This window comes from Eretmochelys imbricata, chromosome 8 (assembly GCF_965152235.1).
Source record: "Eretmochelys imbricata isolate rEreImb1 chromosome 8, rEreImb1.hap1, whole genome shotgun sequence".
In the NCBI taxonomy this organism is placed as follows: domain Eukaryota; kingdom Metazoa; phylum Chordata; order Testudines; family Cheloniidae; genus Eretmochelys; species Eretmochelys imbricata.
Genome location: NC_135579.1, coordinates 90,557,312 through 90,580,475, shown reverse-complemented (window position 1 = coordinate 90,580,475; position 23,164 = coordinate 90,557,312). Strand labels below are relative to the sequence as shown.

Sequence of the window (23,164 nt, the reverse complement as noted above, 5' to 3'; positions counted from 1 at the left end):
ACTGAAGTTTGTCATTGTCTGATTTTGTTTACACTCAGTTCTCTTGTCTGCCTACATAAGGCAAAAATGAGATTTCTTTAAAACATTGTTCTGTAAGTTGGAATTCATTGTCCAACATCTTTCCCTGTATTTATTAGATTACTTCTTGACGCTTGATGAGCCAATGAATAACATAACCACCACCCTCGGCCAAACTGCAGAACTGCATTGTAAAGTCTCCGGCAATCCTTCTCCAACTGTGCGTTGGTTGAAAAATGATGCCCCAGTCGTTCAAGAACCCAGGAGGATATCTTTTCGTGCAACAAGCTATGGGTCTCGATTACGAATAAGAAACCTTGACACTACGGATACTGGCTACTTTCAGTGTGTTGCTACTAATGGCAGGAAGACTGTTTCCACAACCGGCGTGTTGTTTGTGAAATTTGGTAAGATTTCTCTCTCTTCAAACTTTCTTGTTAAACAATTGCTTATGAAAATTGCCAGGTGAACAACTCTGGACACAACAGTCCTGTTAGCTGAAAACGTTACACAGAGCCCCAATTACTCATTTGAAGAACTAGGCAAATAATATGTATGAATAACTTATTTGATTAATTTTTTAAAAAATTCATAAATTATCCAGATTTTCCTCAAATTTACTTGGGGGGGGGGTTCAAAAATTTTCACTGAATAATGTCTGTGAATAATTCTTGGCTTTTAGATAATTCACAAATAGTTGCTTCTGAGGATGCAGTATTTGAAAGTCAGGCTATTTTGTTTGGACAAATACATAGAGTTCTCACTTTTACAGAGCACTCTGGTAATAACAGACACCTGGTATGTTTCTGTTTTCTGACACGAGCAGACTAAATCTCATAATCAGATTTTTGGAGCAAATACTTAATAATATCAATTTGAAATATTACGCAACACTGATTAAAATTTGCTGATTCAGTGAGCATTCCCACCAGTGAACTCAATTGCTAGAATATTTGCAGGAAGCAAACACAAAAAGGGGTGTGAAAACAGTCAAAGGCCCTGATCCAAAGCCTGTTGAAATCAATGGGAATCTATCCATTGACTTAGTGGACTTGAATCAAACCTAAAGAGATTTTTTTAAAAAATTCAAAAGAATAGCCACATGAAAAAATGATGCAGTGTTCATCCAGTTATAGTTTCTAGGTGTTGCAAGTGCATAGAGTCCTGCATGGATACACATTTGTATCCGCGGATATAAATCTGTGTCCACGGAGGTGCAGGGCCCTACAGGGAACCGCAGCGGGGAAAGGAGCAGCATGTCAGGCCACCACTCCCAGGAGCCAGCACCCCACACCAGCAGCTCCTTTGGCATGGCTGTACCGCCCCTAGTCCTGCAGACTGAGATGGGCACCAGACTCACTGACAGCTGTCCCTGGTCATGCTCGTGTGTTCAAGCGGCTCGCACACTCCCAGACAGGAGTTGCTTCCATGCAGCTATCTGCGTCTCCTCTTATGGTAGTGAGGGTGAGATATAAGACCTGGGGACTGAAAGGACTGTATTGAACAGTGTGCTACACAAATATGGACTTTTGGAACAAAAGTGTTAAATGGATTTCCTGGGGAATGTCTAGGGAGAGGTGAAGCTGTGCCCTGAAAAGGGGGCCATTATCTGCTGATTATCTGTGATTACATGAGGCTAAGATCAAATGCCAAAACTGTATTAAGGAAAGATTGACTATTCATGGTGGTTCTGACTCTGAGACAGTTATGAACCTGTGACTCTGGGGAAAACCCAGTTGTGCATTTTGAAGGACTGACACCAACCAGAGTCCAAGGCTGGAGTTGGGGTGACCTTCTGTAAGCTTTTTAGTGTGCATGTATATTCTTTTATTGTTTGTAATGTGTTTTCTCTGTGATGCTTCACCTTAATAATAAATATGCTTTCTTAAAAAGAGCTTTGTGGTAACTTGTGATTGCTGGCAATTATAGCTATGCATAGCCTTTGGAGAGACAGCAAAGCAGAGATGCTGGCCTGTTCAGGCAGTCTAGTTTGCTGGGGCTATAACAGTGTAGACAGGGAACTCTGGTCAGGAGGGAGAAAGATGCAGGTTTTCGCCCAAGAGAAGTCATGGCTGAGGATCCGAGAGCCTAGAGTGTGCTTTCTTGAGGGACCACAGAGCGGGAATAGAGGTGCAGTTTCCCTGAACTGTGACAATTTGTTAGACAACTTCTGGTGTATGATACAGTTTTGTCTTCTGCTTTTGGAAACTGAGAATTGTCTGCTAAAATAAATAAACCACATTCCATGTGATATACCATTGCTTTCATCTTTAAAAAGGTTTGCTAAAACTGTGTGTCAGTTATCCCTTCATAACTAATATCTGCTGTTTTTATTGTGTCATTTCACCAGGTCCCCCACCAACAGCAAGTCCGGGATCATCGTAAGTTGTTTCATGTCTATGATACTGATTTATTAATTCTGGATTTGAGCAGTCAAACATTAACTCACCATTTTCTATGATAGAAGCAGTTATACATTCTGCTTAAATTCAGATAATATATAGTAATTTAGGATAACTGTATGATCTATTCCGTGGGTACATTTTTCCAGTATGGTACTGATTCCTATTTCTTACACCAGACTATTTTAATTTTCAACATTATTTTCTTTTATAAATGCTTTGGACCGCATGATATGCTTAGTGTTCTCACAGAAGTCCCATGGACTTCAGTTGGCATAATGAGCATGGAATATGGGTAGAATATGGCCCTACTATGTGTTAGAGCTCAATCTTGCAAACAGTTGCTACTGGGCGTAGTTCTTACTACCGCGAGTAGTCATACTGATACTAGAGGAACTGATGGTAGTAAGCACTATGCCTATTAGAAGTGTTCACTGGAGCAGGTGCTACGCATGAAATGTGCACTTGGAAGTGGTGTTTCATTATGTCATGGCAACATTACATACTAGAACTTAGGGTATGTCTTCACTACCAACATGGCTGCGTAGTCGTGGCACCACGAGGGGAATAGCTACCAGCGCTGGTGCACTGTCTACACTGCCACTTTACAGCACTGAAACTTGCATTGCTCAGGGCGGTGTTTTTTCACACAGATGTACCCTCATATCTGTAGGCAGTGCCATTGACTTCAGTAGTTCTCACTGGCATAAGGATCCTCCCACATGGATCCAGTTACAGGATAAAAGATGCAAATTGCTGATCTTGTATTATTACCTTAACTTTTTCTTTTTTTAAAAAGTATCTTCAACTGTTCTACAGTTTGAAGTCAAGTTGCTGGCACTGTATTATGTGTTCAGTTTATTACCTGCGTGCACAGGGGGAATAAAGCTGAAACCTGACCTATTGTGACATTGAAGAAGCTGCATGGGTTAAAAAACAAATGTAAGAGTAACCAAAACAAATACACTAAACCACTAAATACATTTATTAGGTGTGTGAAATCTTGAAGCTGGTGAATATTCAATGTATAAAGATGATCAGGTAACTTTGGGCATATTGCAGAGAATAAATGTGGTTGTTGCAATCTAGGGAAAGGAAGCCTGCAACCGCAAAATGACATGCTATGATGCCCTCTAATGGAATATCACAAAATGTGTCTTTGTCCCTCTTTCTGAAAGTAATTTAAATAAAAGCACGTTGGTTTGTTTAGGAAGGGAGAGATTTTTGTTTCCACTTAGACTACTTTTGTCGCTTTCTAACCTCGAGGAAAGTACTGTTAACTGCCCCTTAAATCCCAGTGCTGGGTAAGGTTGTGTTCCTCTGCAGTTCAGGAGACTTGATTAGTGACTTGCAAAGACACCATCTTCTGTACTTTTGTGTTGGACTTCTATTGAAAAGAGGTTTTGTGGTTTGAGTGAGTTAAACTGGGTGTCACTGTCTGGTGACGAAAAGGTGCAAGAAAGCAGAGGTGGAGCAAAGAGATAAGAGGAAGAAAGACTAGCTTTTCACTCTCTTTCATTCAGAATTTTAAGTGAAATCTATATTTGGACTTCTTCCAGCCTCTCTCTTTATGGTTTCGGAGTAGCAGCCGTGTTAGTCTGTATCCACAAAAAGAAAAGGAGGACTTGTGGCTCCTTAGAGACTAAAAAATTTATTTGAACATAAGTTTTCGTGAGCTACAGCTCACTTCATCGGATGCATGCAGTGGAGAATACAGTGGGGAGATTTATATGCACAGAGAACATGAAACATACACCATACACACTGTAACAAGAGTGATCAGGTAAGGTGAGTTATTACCAGCAGGAGAGCGGGGGAGGAGGGACCTTTTGTAGTGATAATCAAGGTGGGCCATTTCTAGCAGTTGACAAGAACATCTGAGGAACAGTGGGAGTTGGGGGGTGGGGAATAAACCTGGGGAAATAGTTTTACTTTGTGTAATGACCCATCCACTCCCAGTCTTTATTCAAGCCTAAGTTAATTGTATCCAGTTTGCAAATTAATTCCAATTCAGCAGTCTCTCGTTGGAGTCTGTTTTTGAAGTTTTTTTGTTGAAGAATTGCCACTTTTAGGTCTATAATCAAGTGACCAAAGAGATTGACGTGTTCTCCGACTGGTTTTTGAATGTTATAATTCTTAACATCTGATTTGTGTCCATTTATTCTTTTATGTAGAGACTGTCCAGTTTGGCCAATGTACATGGCAGAGGGGCATTGCTGGCACATGGTGGCATGGACAGTTTCTATGTGCAGCAAGCTAAGGCCCTGATTTAATCACACTGAAATAAATGGGAGTGTTCCAACAGATTTCAGCGAGTGCTTTCTGAGTTTAAGGGACTAATCCAAAACCCATTGAAGTCTATGGAAGGATAGTCACTAACTCCAAAGTACATTACATCGGGCACTAATTTAGGAAGTGAAAATTTTATTGTTTTCTCCTTAATAATTATTTCATTTAATTTTCAGCACACATGACCCATTATTTTGCATGTGTACAAATACAAAAGTGTTAAAAAGAGGAAATTAAAGTGAGACTTTATTTCCAATAGCTGGGTTTTTATCAGAAAAGTGTAGATTGACTCTTAAGGGGGATTATGCTGTAATACACATTGCGGAAAATATGAAATATGAAGAGTAAATAGAGTGTGCTTTGACTGTAAAAAATGTGTGCTACACCGAATTTAACTATGTAGTATATTTATAGGGGGTGGGGGGCCAATCAGGGAAGACGCTTATGAAAAAGGAATGGTAAACTGATAATCCATACTAAACTAGAATAACCTCGACAAGGGTTCCTGAACTCAGTGGGACAATTTTGCTGCCAATTACATGAGTGCACATTTCTGTGAATGACAGCAAAGTTTGGTTCCAAGAGTATTAACTCGATAACTAGGGAAAACTTAGTGTGAGGGGAAAAATTAAGGAAAAAGAGAGGGATAGTAGACCCCAAAAATGAAATCAACATTGTTTTTCTTATTATTTTTCCAAACATGTTTTTCTAGAAAATTGTTTAATATATTCAAACATGTTCCTCTCATCGCAACCAAGCAACTAAACCAGTCTGATTAAAATTTGAATTAAACCAAAATGCTAGCTCCTCAGTAGGGAAGATCCAGTTTTAAAAGTAAAAGCACAGTGTATAAGTAAAGTGCCATGTCTCTTGCCTGAATCTGTGATCCGCAGAGTTAAAGAACACAGTGCAAATCTCCTGTACAGGAACACTGAGCATTTTGTTCAGTAAGATAAATCTCATGGTGGCATATTTGTCTGTGTAGAAACAAAAATTGTCCTGGAGTGTCTGATATTTTGGTTAAAAGAAAAGGAGTACTTGTGGCACCTTAGAGACTAACCAATTTATTTGAGCATAAGCTTTCGTGAGCTACAGCTCACTTCATCGGATGCATGAAGTGAGCTGTAGCTCACAAAAGCTTATGCTCAAATAAATTGGCTAGTCTCTAAGGTGCCACAAGTACTCCTTTTCTTTTTGCGAATACAGACTGACACGGCTGCTACTCTGAAACCTGATATTTTGGTTGACAAATAAGTTCTGGAGCCTGTCTCTTCTGTGTAACGTCCTTTTCCATTGATTGCATCTGCCCTCAGATTATTAAATTAGCTCACAATCGTGAGGTTCTTTTGGAAACTTCACTGCTGTTGGATGCCCAGATAGTCATGAGTGTGAGTAATGCCTACTTCCATCTGTGACTGGCCAGAAAATTCAGCCCGACTCAGTCTGACTCAGAACTGTGATTTGGTCGATGGTCTGCTTCCCTGTGAGTTAATGTGATACTAGGAAGTGTATTACCTTGCTACTGGAGGTTCTTTCTTCCGGATGGGACCCAGAACTGAGGTCCTGGCTGCTTGGACCATATAGATCACATGGCAGGAATTAGTCCTGATGTTCTGGCCAAATTCAGTTTGGGTAAGTGCATTCAGCTAACCTAAGATCCCCATAGAAATGGCAGTAAGATTATATTCTTCCCTGGCTGTCCAAAACTGTTGTGTAGTGTTGCTGTGCACTGATGACCAGTATTTAGCGGTGATTGTCTCTGTGAATCAACATTTAAATTTGTAAAGTATTTTGGGATCCTTCTGGATGAAGAGTGCTGTATACATGAAAGATATTAATTCAACAACAGTTCAGTCTGATCTAATTGTGTGTCTCCCCTCACCTACAATAACAGAAGCTGCACTGGTAACAAAATAGATTGAGGATAGTGATGTGCTTTAGTGGGCATGTTTTCCCCTGTTGTCTTTATTTATCTTCCACAAATGCCTGGTCATTCATGTATTTCTTTTGAGAGCAATATTTAAAAGCCACATGCTCAGCACTCTTTCTTCACATAATATATAGGTGCATAACTCTGCAGCGATGTGGTACCAAAAAAAGATGGACTAGCTCTTGCATAAGATTTTTTTAAAAGGGAGCTAGAAAGCTCTTCTGTAAAAGATGGCAGCAGTAATAGATGTCTTGACAATTCATGTATGCTTTACATTGTTATTCTCTCTGCTTACATGAACAAATTGCATTTCCACTTATGCTACTGCCAAATGCCTGTAATCATTCATTAAGTTAAAAAGCAAATAAATAAAAGAAACCCCAACAAGAGCATACCACTGCAGGTTATAAGCAATCCAAGAAACCATGGTACTTCTATGCTACGGCACTGACAGTCCTTTCTTTCACGTTGTCTCTTATTTTAACACAGTTTAATGCTCTTTTTATTTGTGATGTTCTAAGGATACATTCCTGCATGCTGTGGTTATCTACTGTGTATACCCTGGTTTGCAAACGAAACTTGTATTTTAAAGAGTTTAAAATGAAGGTCCCTTCTTTATAAATCAAGTATTATTTTAGAGTTTACATAGTATCTTTCATTTTGAATGAAGGTACTTTGCAAGTGATATACATGCAGCCACTGAAATGCAGCCATCTTTGGTGCTGGAGGCAAGCAATTCTGTCTACACAACAGTGGATGTAGGTGGACTCCTGAAGAAATGCCTACTCAAAATAATTTTTTTAAAAAGGGCCAAAGGATCGTTAAGGTACAAACAGAGCAGACATGACGTCAGTTATTAAAGACCCCTCTGAAATGCCTACATATGACAAACTGCATGGGACTTGATCTTCCTAAGAACGGTGAAAGGGCTAGTCAGCCCTATTCTACTTTCAACCTGTGGTACCAAGGAATCTAATTACTTTGAAGCTGGAGCATTTTTCCAGTGATGTCAATTAATGAACTTCCACTAATTTAATGGGAAGTATGAGCTGGTCCTCTGGTGTTTAGAGCAGGGGTTCTCAACCTTTTTCTTTCTGAGGCCTCCCCCAACATGCTATAAAAACTCCATGTCCCAGCTATGTGACAACTGTTTTTCTGCATATAAAATCCAGGACAAGCATTAAGAGGGAAGCAAGCAGAAAATTGCCCAGGGCCCCACACCACAAGGGATCCCACGAAGCTAAATTGCTGAGGCTTCAGCTTCAGCCTCGGGCGGCAGGGCTCAGCAAGTCTAATGTTGGCCCTGCTTAGTGGACCCCTTGAAACCTGCTTGCAGCCCCCAGGGGGCCTGGACCTCTGGTTGAGAACCACTGGTTTAGAGAACTAAGCCATCCATTCTGACTTCTAGTGGGAAAATTGTTCATGCAAACCAATTGCAAACCAGCTTTTGTACAGTTCTTTTTCTACTGAGTTAATGAAGAATATAATATAAAACCATACAGATTAATAAATTTTAGGGCTGTCGATTAATCTCAGTTAACTCACGCTATTAACTCAAAAATAAATCGCAGTTTTAATTGCGCTGTTAAACAATAAAATACCCATTGAAATTTATTAAACTTTTTGGATGTTTTTCTACATTTTCAAGTATATTGATTTCAATTACAACATACAATGCAAAGTGTACACTGTTCATTTTATATTATTATGTTTTATTACAAATATTTGCACTGTAAAAATTATAAACAAAAGAAACTATTTTTCAGTTCACCTCATACAAGTACTGTAGTGCAATCTCTTTATCGTGAAAGTGCAACCTACAAATGTGGATTTTTTTTGTTACATAACTGCACTCAAAAACAGTGCAAAACTTTAGAGCCTGCAAGTCCACTCAGTCCTACTTCTCGTTCAGCCAATCGCTAAGAGATAATGCTGCCCACTTCTTATTAACAGTGTCACCAGAAAGTGAGAACAGGCGCTCACATAGGACTTTTGTAGCCAGCATTGCAAGGTATTTAAGTGCCATATATGCTAAACATTTATGTGCCTCTTCATGCTTTGGCTACCATCCCAGAGGACATGTTTCCATGCTGATGACATTTGTTTAAAAAAATATGTTAATTAAATTTGTGACTGAACTCCTTGGTGGAGAATGATATGTCTCTGGCTCAATTTTACCTGCATTCTGCCATATATTTCATGATGATGACTCAGCACATGTTGCTCATTTTAAGAACACTTTCACTGCAGATTTGACAAAATGCAAAGAAGGTACCAATGTGTGATTTCTAAAGATAGCTACAGCACTCAACCCAAGGTTTAAGAATCTGAAGTGCCTTCCAAAATCTGAGAAGGATGAGGTGTAGAGCACGCTTTCAGAAGTCTTAAAAGAGCAACACTCTGATGTGGAAACTAGAGAACCTGAAGCACCAAAAAAGAAAATCAATCTTCTGCTCGTGGCATCTGACTCAGTGATGAAAATGAATATGCATTGGTCTGCACTGCTTTGGATTGTTATTGAGCAGAACCCGTCATCAGCATGGACACATGTCCTCTGGAATGGTGGTTGAAGCATGAAGGGACATATGAATCTTTCGCGCATCTGGCATGTAAATATCTTGCGACACCAGCTTCAACAGTGCCAAGCGAACACCAATTGTCACTTTCGGGTGACATTATGAACAAGAAGTAGGCAGCATTATCTCCTGCAAATGTAAACAAACTTGTTTGTCTGAGCTATTAGCTGAACAAGAAGTAGGACTGAGTGGACTTGTAGGCTCTTAAGTTTTATATTGTATTATTTTTGAATGCAGTTATTTTTGTGTACATAATTCTACATTTATAAATTCAACTTTCATGATTAATAGATTGCACTACAGTACTTGTATTAGGTGAATTGAAAAATACTATTTGTTTTGTTTTTTACAGTGCAAATATTTGTAATAAATGTAAAGTGAGCACTGTACACTTTGTGTTCTGTGTTATAATTGAAATCAATATTTGAAAATGTAGAAAACATCCAAAAATATTTAAATAAATGGTATTCTATTATTGTTTAACATTGCAATTAATTTTTTTATCGCTTGAGAGCCCTAATTATTTTTCTACTTGACATTTGTTCTGTTTCTTAAATTTTCTTTTTTTAACTGAAAAGCTTGAGAGATTAGATTTGGTGGGAAAAGGAGCAGGCCCTATGGGACAATGTGAGAGAGACTGACAACTGTGTGCACGCATGTGCAATCAAGAACAACTTCATTCTATTTTATCCCATGCTCATCCCCCAATATCAGAGTAACTAAGCCACCATTGCTGTCACTGTTCCTGGGGAAGTGTTTTAAAGTCAGTTGGAATTAGGATCATTCAGCACCTCCCACTCCAGCACACTCAAGGCTATGTCCTAAAAGAGCCTAAAACCTGCTAATTGCACAGAGCTGCTGTGTCTCACATTTGTTTTTGGGACAGACACGTTTGGATAAATTCTCAGCCAAGTAAAGAGGCTCTAAGCCACAATTCTGCTCCCAGGATTGTGGGTGTAAGTATGCTTTACAGAAACGAATTATTACAACACTTCTTGAAATTTCTCTTTAGTTTCCATGGCATATTCAGTTGTCTGTTCTTTTAAGCGTCTCTGAACTGTGCCACTCACTTAATCTTTGGGCTATTAGGCTGCTGCTGTGATAAGAGTAGCAGACAGGGAAGAGACAGAACAGCTCAGTACAGCAGCAGACGTTGGAGACATGGCACAGCAGATTCCAGGAGATAAGAGGATTTAAAATATGTAAGATACTTCAGCCCATAGGTGCTGACTTTTGGTTTTGCCTGTGGGTGCCCCATCCCGGCTCCACCCCCCTTCCCCAAGGCCCCACCCCCACTCTGCCCGACTCCACCTCTTCCTGGCCCCGCTTTACCCCCTCCCCTTAGGTCCTCCCCCTGAGCATCTCCTGCCCACTGCTCATGCCTTTCTGCCCTCTCCTGCCTTGAAGGTGAGGTGTCTGTGTTTGGGAGGGGGCTCAGCCCCCCCCCCAAAAAAAAACTGGCAGTGTTCAGCATATTTATACTCTTCTTTTATTAAAAGTGTGTCTATCATTGGCATCTTAATAATGTAATCATTATTAAAATAGTAGTGAAATATATCATTACATTATCATGAATTACAATGTATTAAAATCATTACACTCAGCTACAAGCTGTCTTCACTAATATCCCAGTGTAAAGACATTATGTTTGCTCTGGGCTTCACACCACTTAGGGCCTGTTTGGGAGCTGAGCTGATGGCTGTGGGAAGAAGGTGGATGGGAGGGATAAGCAGTGGAGAGTCTTTCTCCTCTCCCTGCCCCTTTCTCCTCTCCCTTCCTTTCACTCTCCCTGCCCCTTTCCCTTTCTCTTGTTTCTTCTGTAAGTTCTTGCTCCCATTCCTGATGATTCCCCCTTCTTGCTTCCCACCCATGTCCCTTTTCCCATCCCTCTGCTCCTCACCTCCTGGTGGCTCTGTCTAGTGCCTGCTCCCACCCACCCACCCACTCAAAGTGACAGAGGAGGTTCCCCCTCCTTGGGTGGGAAAGTTGCCTAGTGGTTAATACCCAGGCTCATGCTCAGGTGTTCTGGGTATGATTCTCTGCTCTGCCACAGACTCCCTGCTTAGCCTTGAGAAAGTCACTTCACCTCTATGTGCCCTAGATCCCACCTGCCAAATGGGGCTAATGGTGACCCTGGCTCCAAGGCTAAATCCATTCATGGCTGTGTGATGATGCGGGAAATGGAGATACCAATGTGGGTAGATTTGGGCTGAATTTCTGCACAGCCAGAGAGTGAGAGCCAGCTCCACAGGGGGGATGGGAGAGAGAGGGGCTCAGGCCAATGGGGTCGGGGCTTCAGCCCTGCAGCTTCTGTCACTAGGGTAGCTGGGGCTCCTGAGCCAGGGACTTCAGCCCCACATGTTCTGCCAGGGTCCAGGGCTTTTCCCCCTCCCCCTGCACCGTGGCTCCTACCGGGGCCCGGGGCTTCTCCTCCCACTCCCCACCCCCAGCGCGGTTCCTGCCAGGGTCCGGGACTTCTCCTCCCTCCCACTCCCCCCAGTGCGGCTCTTGCCGGGGCTTCTCCTTCCTCCCCCCACAGTGTGGCTCCAGGGCTTCTCCTCCCCCTAATCCACCACTGCACCCAGCCCTAGCCTAGCTGGGCTCCCTTGGGTCACCTGATGCCTGCTATGGCCGGAGTCAAGCCTGGATGGCAGGGAGCAACCATACACGTGGGTGCCATGGCCATCAGCCCAAGAGGTGTGGGGTGGCCCTAGGTGAGCAAGGGCTGGCTGTGCTGCTGATGATAGCCCCGAAGTCCTGCCCACACCTAACCTTCAGGCTTTTTTTGTGTGTGTGAGACTCACTCAGCCCCTGCCAGAGCCGGGAGGTGGGAAACATCTGATCTGAGCCTGCCCACCAAACAGCTGATCGCAGCTGCGTGCAGGCTACCCGTAGGAAACAGCTCATCTGCCACAAAACAGTTGATCCCTGGCTGCCAACAGCTGGTCGTCCCAGTCAGTGCTGAGCACCCTCTATTTTTTTTTCCGTGGGTGCTCCAGCCCTGCAGCACCCACAGAGTTGGCGCCTATGCTTCAGCCCTGGAAAGTAGTTGAATCCCCTGCCACCTCCATTGTCAGGTGGTTTTGCCCCCTGTTGTCACCTCTCATGATTTCCATTAGTTGGAGTGATCTTTTTACACTGGTTCTGATTATGTATTTGCTCACTCCAGGATGAATCAGGAGTAACTTATGAAGGCAAAAGAGATGTAACACATTTATGCTGGTGTAACTGAGAGCAGATCTACCCCAGTGGAGTTCATGGGTATAAAACTGATGTGAGAGGAGAATCAGGCCCATTGTAATGAGCCCTTTCACCTAGTAACCATGCTTCTGTTTCAACCTCTGTCATTTCAAGAATGTAAGTTGGCTCGGGATGGGAACTCCATTTTCAAACCAACAGTTTCTGTGCAGAATGAAATTCAGTCAGGAACTAATGGTGCTGACAATTTCAGCATGGAAAAAAACATTTTCATTTAAAATCAGATCAAATTTAAAAACCAATTAAGATTAAACATGCATGCATTTACCTGATTGTGAAGAGGTTCATTTTAAAGAAGCTTAAAAAACATTGTATGTGTTTTGTGCAGAAGCTCTGCAAACTGTACAAAAATCACAGACTGCCTATTCCTTGGAAACTTTTTCTACAGTTGCATGCCAAGCACAGCTAAAGAAAGGCCTGTTATCCTGCTATGACTGCACATTTTAACTTTCCAAAGTGGAATTTTGATTTCATCATCCTGCTAACATTGCATTAATGATGTGGTGCCACTTACACATATTTTGTAGGTGTAGGTCACACACAGTTTTATATTTTGAAGAAGAAAACAGTCCAGTTTATCTATATTATTAACCAACTCTTGGAACTGCAATGCACTGAAAAGACACAAGGGCACCTCCAAAAATTAAGTCAAGTGTGTATATCATGCATAGGGCACCTTCTTGTGTTCGCTTAGCTATTGAGAGGTTCTCCTATCCTTAATATATAGCATAGGCTCCACATTAGCAAAACAATTGTTTTTAAATTTAAGTGCCTTGGAAAAATAGGTATGAGCTGTAATCAAAGGAGGAATTGGGTCTTAATCTCCAACTTGTTTTGTGAACCACAGAAACCACAAGCTCCATATGGTCTCCCCATCCCTATTTTCTAATGATCAGTGTTTGTTTAGTTAAACACATCTGCAGTGTCTTTGCTTTTACACAGTGGCTTTCTGTGTTTGGATGTCAGCATGGTTTTCTTCAACAAGAAAATGCATAACCACTGGCTGGCATCCAGGTGGGGCTTGGCCAACTATGTACTTCATCATGCATTTCAAAGAGAAGCAGATAGAATCATCTGTGTTGACTACAGAAGCTACTCTTTATAGAAGAAAGAATACTGATAAAGAATCAAACTTCAATCATGTGCAAGAGGCAACAGATTAGCTTCAACTGACCTCCTCATTCTGATGTTTGTCAGGCTTCCCAAAACTAGTACTTCCCAAACATCTGCCATTAGTGCCCCTCTTCACTTGGGCTGTGAATCAAGTGACATCGCACAGATCATCAGCTGATGAGGATTATCCAATTCTAGACATACAAAATATTGTTGCTGAAAATGTATCTATAGTCACTGTTTCTCCGTGACAGTGAAGACTTGAAGGGGGATTGAAGCTTGGCATTTTAGAGCCAGATCTTTTACAGCCTTAATGCACTGTGATATAGTAGCCTGTATGTAAGACATATGGGATCTCAGCTACAAGTGGAAGGTGGAGTATTCTTGGCAGAGGCAAATAAAATATATTTGTGCAATAAAATAAAGTGGCGTGAAAATGAAGACTGAATGCCTGATGCTGAGAGAAACCATGTTCTATTCTAATACATTACTTCATCCTAGTAAAAATAATAATACCACGGCCCTGCCAATGTCTCAGCGAGCCAATGTTACTTGCTGTGAGAGTCCCAGCCATGTAAATTGAACTTTCCCAGGAGATAGCTGAACTCGCACAGTTGGGAATGTGTTTGCGCTGGTGCTCATTTCTTCGGTATGCCACTTCCTCACCTTTCCGTTTGGTTTGTTCTTCCAACTCCACATGAAATTCCTTCTCCAGCCCTCCTTCCCCTCCACCACCCAGCATGCACAGGAGTGTAATAGCCTATGCCTCAGCTGTGCACATTTTGGACAGAGGCATGTCCTTTGGCCTTTCGGAGCAAACTACATTATATGAAACTCCCCCAGTAAGTATAATACTGTACTTAGGAAAACATTCTTTGGTATTATAACAAGTGCATTCTTATTGTGTTTCATGGCACCTGTAACCATGCATCTCCATTGGTTTTAGTGAGGGTCACTCTGCTAAAACCCTGCAGATCCTTTTTAAAACATGGGGGTATTTTCAGTGTAAATTGTGCCTGCAATTCAGAGAAAATTCTCTGCTACAACAGTCAAATGTTTTCATCTGGGGTCTGTCATGAGGTACTCTACTCTCCACAGGGTGGTGCCTCTTTCTGGCGATTCTGGGGATTAGCTCCACCCAGTTCAGAGCCCCCTTTCTTCTTTGCCACCGTTGCAGTTTTCCTTCTGTCCATAGAGTCACAGCATAGCTGCTTTGTGACCAAGCCCTCCAGCCAGGTCACACTGTGATTTGCCTTCCAGGGGTGTCTTTCAAAGTCTCTCTCCACTAGCAGCCTCCAGCAGTCCTTAAACCCGCTGCCCTGACTATGTCACTCCTGTATTGACTCGGGCAGTTGTCTCATTCACTGCCCTATGCCATAGCACTCTGTAGTGGATAGTAGGGGAACCCAGGCCTGCCCTCTACTCTGAGATCCAGTCCAGGGCCCTTTAGTGAGGCATTCAGGTCTGTAGCTACATCTACCTAATTGTTCTTTCCCCTGGAGTACTTCCTGTTGTGCTTCTCTAAGCTTTTCTTTCTCTAGCCTTCCTAGTCAGACCCCTCTCTCTTAGGCCTGCTAGGTAAACTCTTTCTCAGGGATTCCTTTCCCCCACTTCCTTCTCCCTTACCTTGGGGAGAGAGATGGCAGACCTCCTCCCGGTGGCCTAATTACTGTTGCCAGCCTCCTAACTTTATGGAATCCCTGCCTGTTCCCTCATAGGTGATCTTCCTTTTAATTAGCAACCTCCTCACAGCCTAAGCCCTGGTCTACACTAGGGAGGGGATCGATCGAAGTTACGCAACTTCAGCTCCGTGACTAACGTAGCTGAAGTCGACGTACTTAGATGAACATACCATGGTGTCTTCACCGTGGTGAGTCGACTGCTGCTGCTCCCCCATTGACTCCACCTGCACCTCTTGCGGCAGTGGAGTACAGAAGTCGACGGGAGAGCGCTCGGGCGTCGATTTATCGCGTCTAGACTAGACACGATAAATCGACCCCCCCCCGCTGGATCAGTCGCTGCCCGCCAATCTGGCAGGTAGTGTAGACATATCCTAAATCTCCCCTGTTCGCAGCTTAAATGGTAATTGGGCCTGCTTGGCCTAATTCAACTTTCTCAGGTCCAGTGTGGGGAATGCACCCCATCACAGGGTGCTAATGTGTTCATATTTAATGCACTGGGTTGAATTCTGCTCTCAATGACACTAATACAAATCCAGAGAAACTTCACTGAAGCATGGCCAAGGGCAAAATGTGGGCCACAGAATGTTTTTCGTTTTTGAAGGGAGATTTGATAAATATTTTCACATCCTTTTTAACTGAAATGTTCCAGTGGTAATTTCCCCTGTTGTGCAAATAAGAAGCCCTTCTGTCTTGGTGCAGCAGTTCTTGAGAGAAAGGGTAGAAGAGAGAGAGGTGTATTATTTGAAGATGAATTAACCAGCTTCATGTAAATAAAAGTGGGAGTGAGGAGAGGATGGTAAATTACTGTCGGGCTTTGATGGCAGGATCCCACATTTCCTCAGGGAATGTGGAAATAGGAATTGTATTCGTTTCCACCCCACCCCAAGTGCCCACATTTAATACCATCTATAGAGAAAAATGTTTCTCATAAAAGCTACCTTCTTGGAGTCCTGTACACTGTACTTGAAGAGGAGTTGTATGTTTATTTCTATTACTCTCTCAGTAAACTCAGTTGCATCTTCAGCAACTCCTGACTTAAATGTACCATCACGCACACATCACAGTCAGGTGCTGTGAGATTGATACTAGGAAAATTGACCGTAATTATTTCATCTTTATTATGAAGCTGACACATTAGTTCAAAAATGACACTATCTGCCCACCAGGCCTTTTCCCAGCCATCAGATACATCGTGGAGAAAACAGATGCAGACAGTAAAGAGCACGGCCAGACTTGAGAGGGTATTCAGGAACTATCCAGGTTTATTTATGCAAATGGCATGGTTGCAGGACTAGCTGCACCTATTTTCCTTCTGTTCTCTCTGAGTGCACCGCCTCAGATGTTAGACTTCTTCTTCAGGGTGGAAGAATCGGGGGGAGGGTGAGAGCCTCTGTAATGGAAATATTCAGGGAGTGGATCTGTGTTTCGACACCCTCAATGTCCCAGAGAGGCCAGAGCGGGACCCAGCTATGTTTCACTGCTGCTCGCTTGCGCCAGAGGTGAGGTGGGGAGGCAGAGATAAGAGTGCGACTGGCGGAGGGGCTGGAGCAGCCACTGCAATGCATGAGATCAAGCCAGCCACCAGGAAGCAGGAAGGACTCCCTGGCCCTACCCAGTCTAGCCTCAGAGCCACCATGGGTCCTGGCGAAGACACCTGGCCCGGGGGAGGGACAGGAGCACTTTAGCCAGCTGCCAGGGTGCGGAACAGAACATGACACAGTCACCTAGACGGGGGGTGGCAGGTGGGCATTGGCACATAGAATGCCAGCTATCAGGGGATGGGAGGGAAGCACCAAGGAACTGCCATAGGAAAATCAGTAGGAACTGCTAGGACCCCATCCCCCTTCCCAGCCTACAGCCAGCTGCCTGACTCCCCCAACCCGGGCCTCAGTAGCTCCCCTCATTTCCCTTCCTGTCCCTCAGTCCCCCATTCACAGGGAGGTTCTGACACCTGGGCCTCTTACCCTTACCTGGCTTAGGGAAGGATGTCACAATTCATCCCCTCTTCAATGAGGACTAGGGTACACTGCCCTGGCAATACTACCTGCTTATCATCCTCCGCTCTGACTGGGTTGTGGATCCCTGCATTTCCTCCCTTCAGGAACCAGTGCTGTTAACTAACAGCCTCCTTCAAACAAAGTGTTTTTTATTTAGCAGCTGGAACAATGCATTAGAGGGGAAAGGACTTTAAATAAGCCTACACACTTATTTAGTCTCAGCTAGTCTGATTTTGCCATAAACTATGTTAGACAGGCTTTCCTCTTCAGTTACAGGAACAGAACTGATTTATATTCCCCTAGCAAGGCCAGATCCTTCTGTGACCCACAATGGTCACCACGCTCAGCATGCCAGCTGTTCTTCACTGCCGCTCCCCACCTCCAGCTTGTCTGAGAGTGTGTCAGCCTGGCTTTCTGTCTGACCCACCCTGTTCAAACTGGGTTGAGCACTCAATCGAAGAGAAGGCTAGAGCCATTAATGCTACTTGCTCTGACTCTGTCTCTTAGCATCTTTAAATGTAAGCTGTTAGGTGACTACTAGAAATGCTTGCCTCTCTCTATGCTTAGATGGATAGGCTGGCTCCAACTCAATCAGAACCCCAAGGGTGAAATATCCACCCCCATTTATGGGACAGATATACCAGGACAGATCCAGACACCATATTAATAGTCACCAAACAGCACCTGTCCTTTTGTCACAACATGTTTCTTTGGTTTCCTTTCTTTCATATCCTCCACTCAGCTGAGATTGATCTGGCATTTCCCAAGCTGTGAGACACAACTGGCCAGGGTGGTGTTGACAGACCTCTGAATTGTTCTTTTGTTTCATCTTCTGTTAAAAAAGCAAAGCATGTCTCTAGCAGTTATGGTGGCAATGAAAACTTTTGAAATGTGAAGCAAGAATAACTGAAACATGGATGTCTGTCTGACTTTGCTAAGAGCCTAAAACAAGAGTTTTGAGATGTTGACTGCCCCATTCATTTCAATTAGTTCTGTCACAGATAGCAGTAATGATACTTTGTCAGTATTGTTAACTTTGCATTTCCCATCAAAATATGTAAGAATGAAGAGGCAGTATCATATTATGAAGAACTACGCTAGTGTTTCTCTGAGTGGAAAGAGATGACACAAAGGAGAAGCGGAGCTGGAAGGGGATGTGGAAAGTGTTAAAAATTAAAATATGTAGGCCTGTAATAACCTGCAGTGGGAATGGGGGCAGCGATTTGTTTTATTTTCTTGGAGAGAGGCTCAGCTTTTAAGAGTTTGGGAAACATTGTATTAGTGCTTGTGTTTCTTTGTGCTTTAACTGGTTTTGCAGAATACCTGTGTGTCCCTCCACTGGCAGGGTGAAGTCATCTCAGGTATATTTATGCCCTTACGCTGTTTAGTCTTGTTTGGCAAACGTAATGGATAATACTGAACAGTGACTTTTTAACACGATGTATAGGAACTTTGAAATCAAGTGTATATACACATACCTACACAAAAGGCAACATGACCCGTAACTGACTGGCACACAAAGTTAGGTTCAAAGGTTAGATTTTCATTTTTTTTAAGGAGTTTCAACCAATCCCTTCAAAAGCTAGCAAGCTACACCATCAGTGAGTATACAAACACTGAGGAAATCGTATAATTATATATATTTGACATCTGTACTTAAGGCAAGGCAAAGATTATATGTGGTTTTTTTGGTGTGTTTAGAATGGTACAGAACAAGAATGTTATAGAGCTTGCAAAACAGAAAAAAAACGTTTAGAAAAAGCTGAAAGCTTCTTTGTTTATCCCCACCTTCTTCTCCAGTTTTTTATTCTATTGTTTTTCTCCAGGGTTTTATCTCTGAATTGTTGCCAAAAAATTTGGCAATCACCATAGTAAATACCATTATTTCTTTCCCTCCCCATATCCCGAAGGACCTTCCACTCCTATATTCCCCAGTGATAACACCTGCATTGACCTTTTTGACTGTGTAAGGAAACACATTTATTTAGCTTCTATCTCTACCAGTTGCCACACTGGAAGCATATTACAATGTTTGCAGGTCAATCCAGGTGTTATCTCTGGGGAATATAGTAGTGGAGAGTCCTTAGGGATATGGGGAGGGAAAGGAAATAATGTGCTAAGCAATTTGTTGTATCTCCTTCCTGGATAATGTTTGTGTTGTCACCTAATGAACACAGTGACAAGTATAGCTAAGTGGGCCAAAGGGCTGGCTTGTTGAAAATGACAATCAGTCATTTTCTTATGAGTTTCCATATAATAAAATTCAAGCTTGTCCAATGAGGGCAACCGTGTTTGAGTCTTGGATGCTCTCACCTTCTGCCTGGGGAAGGCTCTTTCATAACCTCTAAGTACAGGGATCGTCAACCTTTGGCACGCGGCCCGCCAGGGTAAGCCCCATGGTGGGCCGGGCCAGTTTGTTTATCTGCCGCATCCGCAGATTCAGCAGATTGCAGCTCCCACTGGCCGCAGTTCGCCGCTCCAGGCCAGGCTGCAGGAAGCGGTAGCCAGCACATCCCTCAGCCCGCGCCGCTTCCCGCAGCCCCCATTGGCCTGGTGCTGTGAACCGTGGCCAGTGGGAGCTGCGATCAGCCGAACCTGCGGATGCGGCAGGTAAAAAAACCGGCCCGGTCTGCCAGGGGGCTTACCCTAGCAGGACGCGTGCCAAAGGTTACCGATCCCTGCTCTAGTATCTGGTTACACAGTGCTCTTACAGCTGAGAAGAAGGTTGCCTGCCATTCCAACAACACAAAAAAATGCAGTGATCCTGATTGTGGATCAGGCACAAGGGATAACAGAAGAACAGAGAGGTGGTTGAAAGTCACCAAAGCTAATTAATTTCTTAAGTTACACCCTTGAAGTGATGTTTAGCTGTGGCATTGTCATTTGTGAGCATTAATATGTTAATGAAAGTCTTTGCTTAAAAGCCTAGAGCACTCTGAAATAGCAACAAAATGTGATAGGTAAAGGGGTAGCAGAATTCTGATGTCCTTAGTAATTTTAACTCCTTCTTTTCTAAGGAATAAAATACTGGTTGAAATACTGTGTTGACTGGGTCAGGGATGTTTAATAAAAAGCTCCTCTCTCTTGCTATTTTCACTTCCTGTCATGGTGAATGCAAGAGCAATGAGAAATGTGTTTGGGTCCCCTGCAGTCCTAGGACATGGATCCAAAATTTCCTGCCTTCATCATTCCCTATATAAATATAGATGTTCTTGCTGTTCTGAATGATCATGGGGTGACAGAAGGGGTCTCTTCTACCTTCAGTGGGGCAGCTAACTCCCTTACCCTCAACAGGATTTTCACATCCATTTCTACAGGAGAATAGATCCCTTGATCATTGAGAGAGAATCATTACAGACCCAACTACAAATGTACCTAAATGAAAGTATTTCTTCTCTGAAGACCACTAGAATACAAAAATGCACTGCACCTTCATCAGAATGAGCATTATACAAGGGTCAGTCTTTTGGAGTATAGTGCCATTGGCAGATCCTATATAGTTAGCTAACATCAGTGAGTTTTATAATAGAGAGTCTTGCAATGAAGGTGCTGTAAAACCTAATATGAAACTGAAAAGAACAATTCTCAATTTGAGCTAACAATGCCTCTCGTTATAAAGAAGTATAAGTCATGTGGTCCCCAATTTAAAACTTCCCCTGTGCTTCTGCAGTCTTTAGGGTAGGCAGTGGTTTCAATCCTGGGGAATGTGTTTATTCAGTCTAGTAAAAACATTAAAAAAGGGGATAAATCTCCACTGACCCAAAATGCTTTTCATTACTACTATAAACTATAAAACATTTAGAAAGGAGTTTAGAGTAAAGATAATATAGTTTGCATAGCCAGAGTGTATGACCTTGAGTGGTAGTTACAGAGCTCAGTTGCAACTTATAGTACTTCATCACAAAATCATTAAGGGCAAGGGGGAAGATTATAAGGTGTTACATTGATTCTGATAATTAAAAACATGCATGATGCTACAGGCTTGGCCACTGAAAGTAATAAAATTGTGTAAGTTCAAATCCTGTAAAAGGGGTTAATCATTGATTTCAGAATGTGGCAAGTTTATTGATCTTGTTAACAGCAAAAAATGTGTGTGGTTACCTCTCTTGGAAAGAAAAACAGGTATCTGACCTGTTACTAGTAGGATGCCCGAGCCAACAAGGACCCATGCTAATCAAAAATGAATTGCAACTGTTATTCCATTCCGTTTCCTGCCAGAGTCCTTGCATTGGTAAATTACTTAAATCAGCACAAGCCATCTTTCAAGACCAAGCTTTGTATTCTTGTGCTACAGTTCTGTCCTGTACGTAATGGCAACGGCAAAAATTCTTAGCCTTTAATCTGTAGCAACGTTGTTAAGACTAAGGGCTAGAACTTAGATTCATAGATTTTTAAAGGCCTGATAGGATCATTGTGATCATCTAGTCCGGGCTCCTCAATAACACAGGCTGTAGGACTTCCTTGAATTACTTCCCATGACAAGTCCAATGTCGTTGAACTTAGAGCAGCGGTTCCCAAACTTGTTCCGCCCCTTGTGCAGGGAAAGCCCCTGCCGGGCGGCGCCAATTACTTTACCTGCCATGGTCCACAGGTTCGGCCGATCGTGGCTCCCAGTGGCCGTGGGTCGCTGCTCCAGGCCAATGGGAGCTGCTGGAAGCAGCGCGGGCCAAAGGATGTAGTGGCCCCTGCTTCCAGTAGCTCCCATTGGCCTGGAGCAGTGAATGGCGGCCACCAGGAGCCACAATCAGCCGAACCTGCGGCCACAGCAGGTAAACAAACAGGCGCGGCCCGCCAGGGGTTTTCCCTGCACAAGTGGCAGAACAAGTTTGGGAACCACTGACCTAGAGCATATCTTTTTAGAAAAACATCCAGTTCACCACGAGCCTTAGTAATTTGTTCCAATGGTTAACTACCCTCACTGTTAAAATTTGCAACTTATTTCTAGCCTGAATTTGTCTAGCTTCAACTTCTAGCCTTTGCGTTTTGTTTGCTAGATTGAAGAGTCCTCTATTATCAAATTTCTGTTCCCCATGTAGATATTTATAGACTGTGATCAAATCAGCCCTTTATAGACTGTGATCAAATCAGCTCTTTGGTAAAATAAACAGATTGAGAATTTCACTATGGGTATGTCTGCACTGCAGCATGGAGTGAGCTTCTCAGTATGGGTAGGTTTCAGAGTAACAGCCGTGTTAGTCTGTATTCGCAAAAAGAAAAGGAGTACTAGTGGCACCTTAGAGACTAACCAATTTATTTGAGCATAAGTTTTCATGAGCTACAGCTCACTTCATCGGATGCATTGAGCTGTAGCTCACAAAAGCTGATGCTCAAATAAATTGATAAGTCTTTAAGGTGCCACTAGTACTCCTTTTCTCAGTACGGGTAGGCAGATACATGCTAGCTCTACCTAAGGTAGCACACTAAAAATAGCAGGGTAGCCACAGGTAGTACAGAGATAATATAACTTCCCTACTCCTACTTGATATTCCCCAGATATACATCCAAGGATTGCATTAGCCCTTTCGGTCACAGCATCGCACTGAGAGATTATGTTCAGCTGATTATCCACCATGACCCCCAAGTCTCTTTCATAGTCACTGCATCCCAGGATAGAGTTCCCCATCTTGTTTGTGTGGCCTGCATTCTTTGTTCCTAGATGTATGACTTCACACTTATTAGACACCGCAACAGATATTGTTTGATTGCTTATCAGTGGCCTGTCTTCATCATTATTTACCACTTCCCCCAATGTTTGTGTTATCTGAAAACTTTTATCAGTAATGGTTTTGTTTTCTTCCAGGTCACTGACAAAAATATTAAATAACATAGGGCCAAGAACAGATCACTACAAGAAACGCACCTATTCAATTATCATTCCCCATTTACAATTACATTTTGA

At 42.7% G+C, this 23,164-nt stretch overlaps 1 protein-coding gene across 1 annotated transcript in view; it reads left to right on the top strand.

Annotated features, from left to right (window-relative positions):
• Positions 1 to 23,164, top strand: part of ROR1 (receptor tyrosine kinase like orphan receptor 1) — a 78,687-nt gene that overhangs the window by 19,408 nt on the left and 36,115 nt on the right. Inside the window, exons 2-3 of the mRNA XM_077824516.1 lie at positions 138 to 425; positions 2,369 to 2,399. Of these exons, the coding sequence (XP_077680642.1) occupies positions 138 to 425; positions 2,369 to 2,399 (319 nt within the window). The remainder of the gene's footprint in view (positions 1 to 137; positions 426 to 2,368; positions 2,400 to 23,164) is intronic.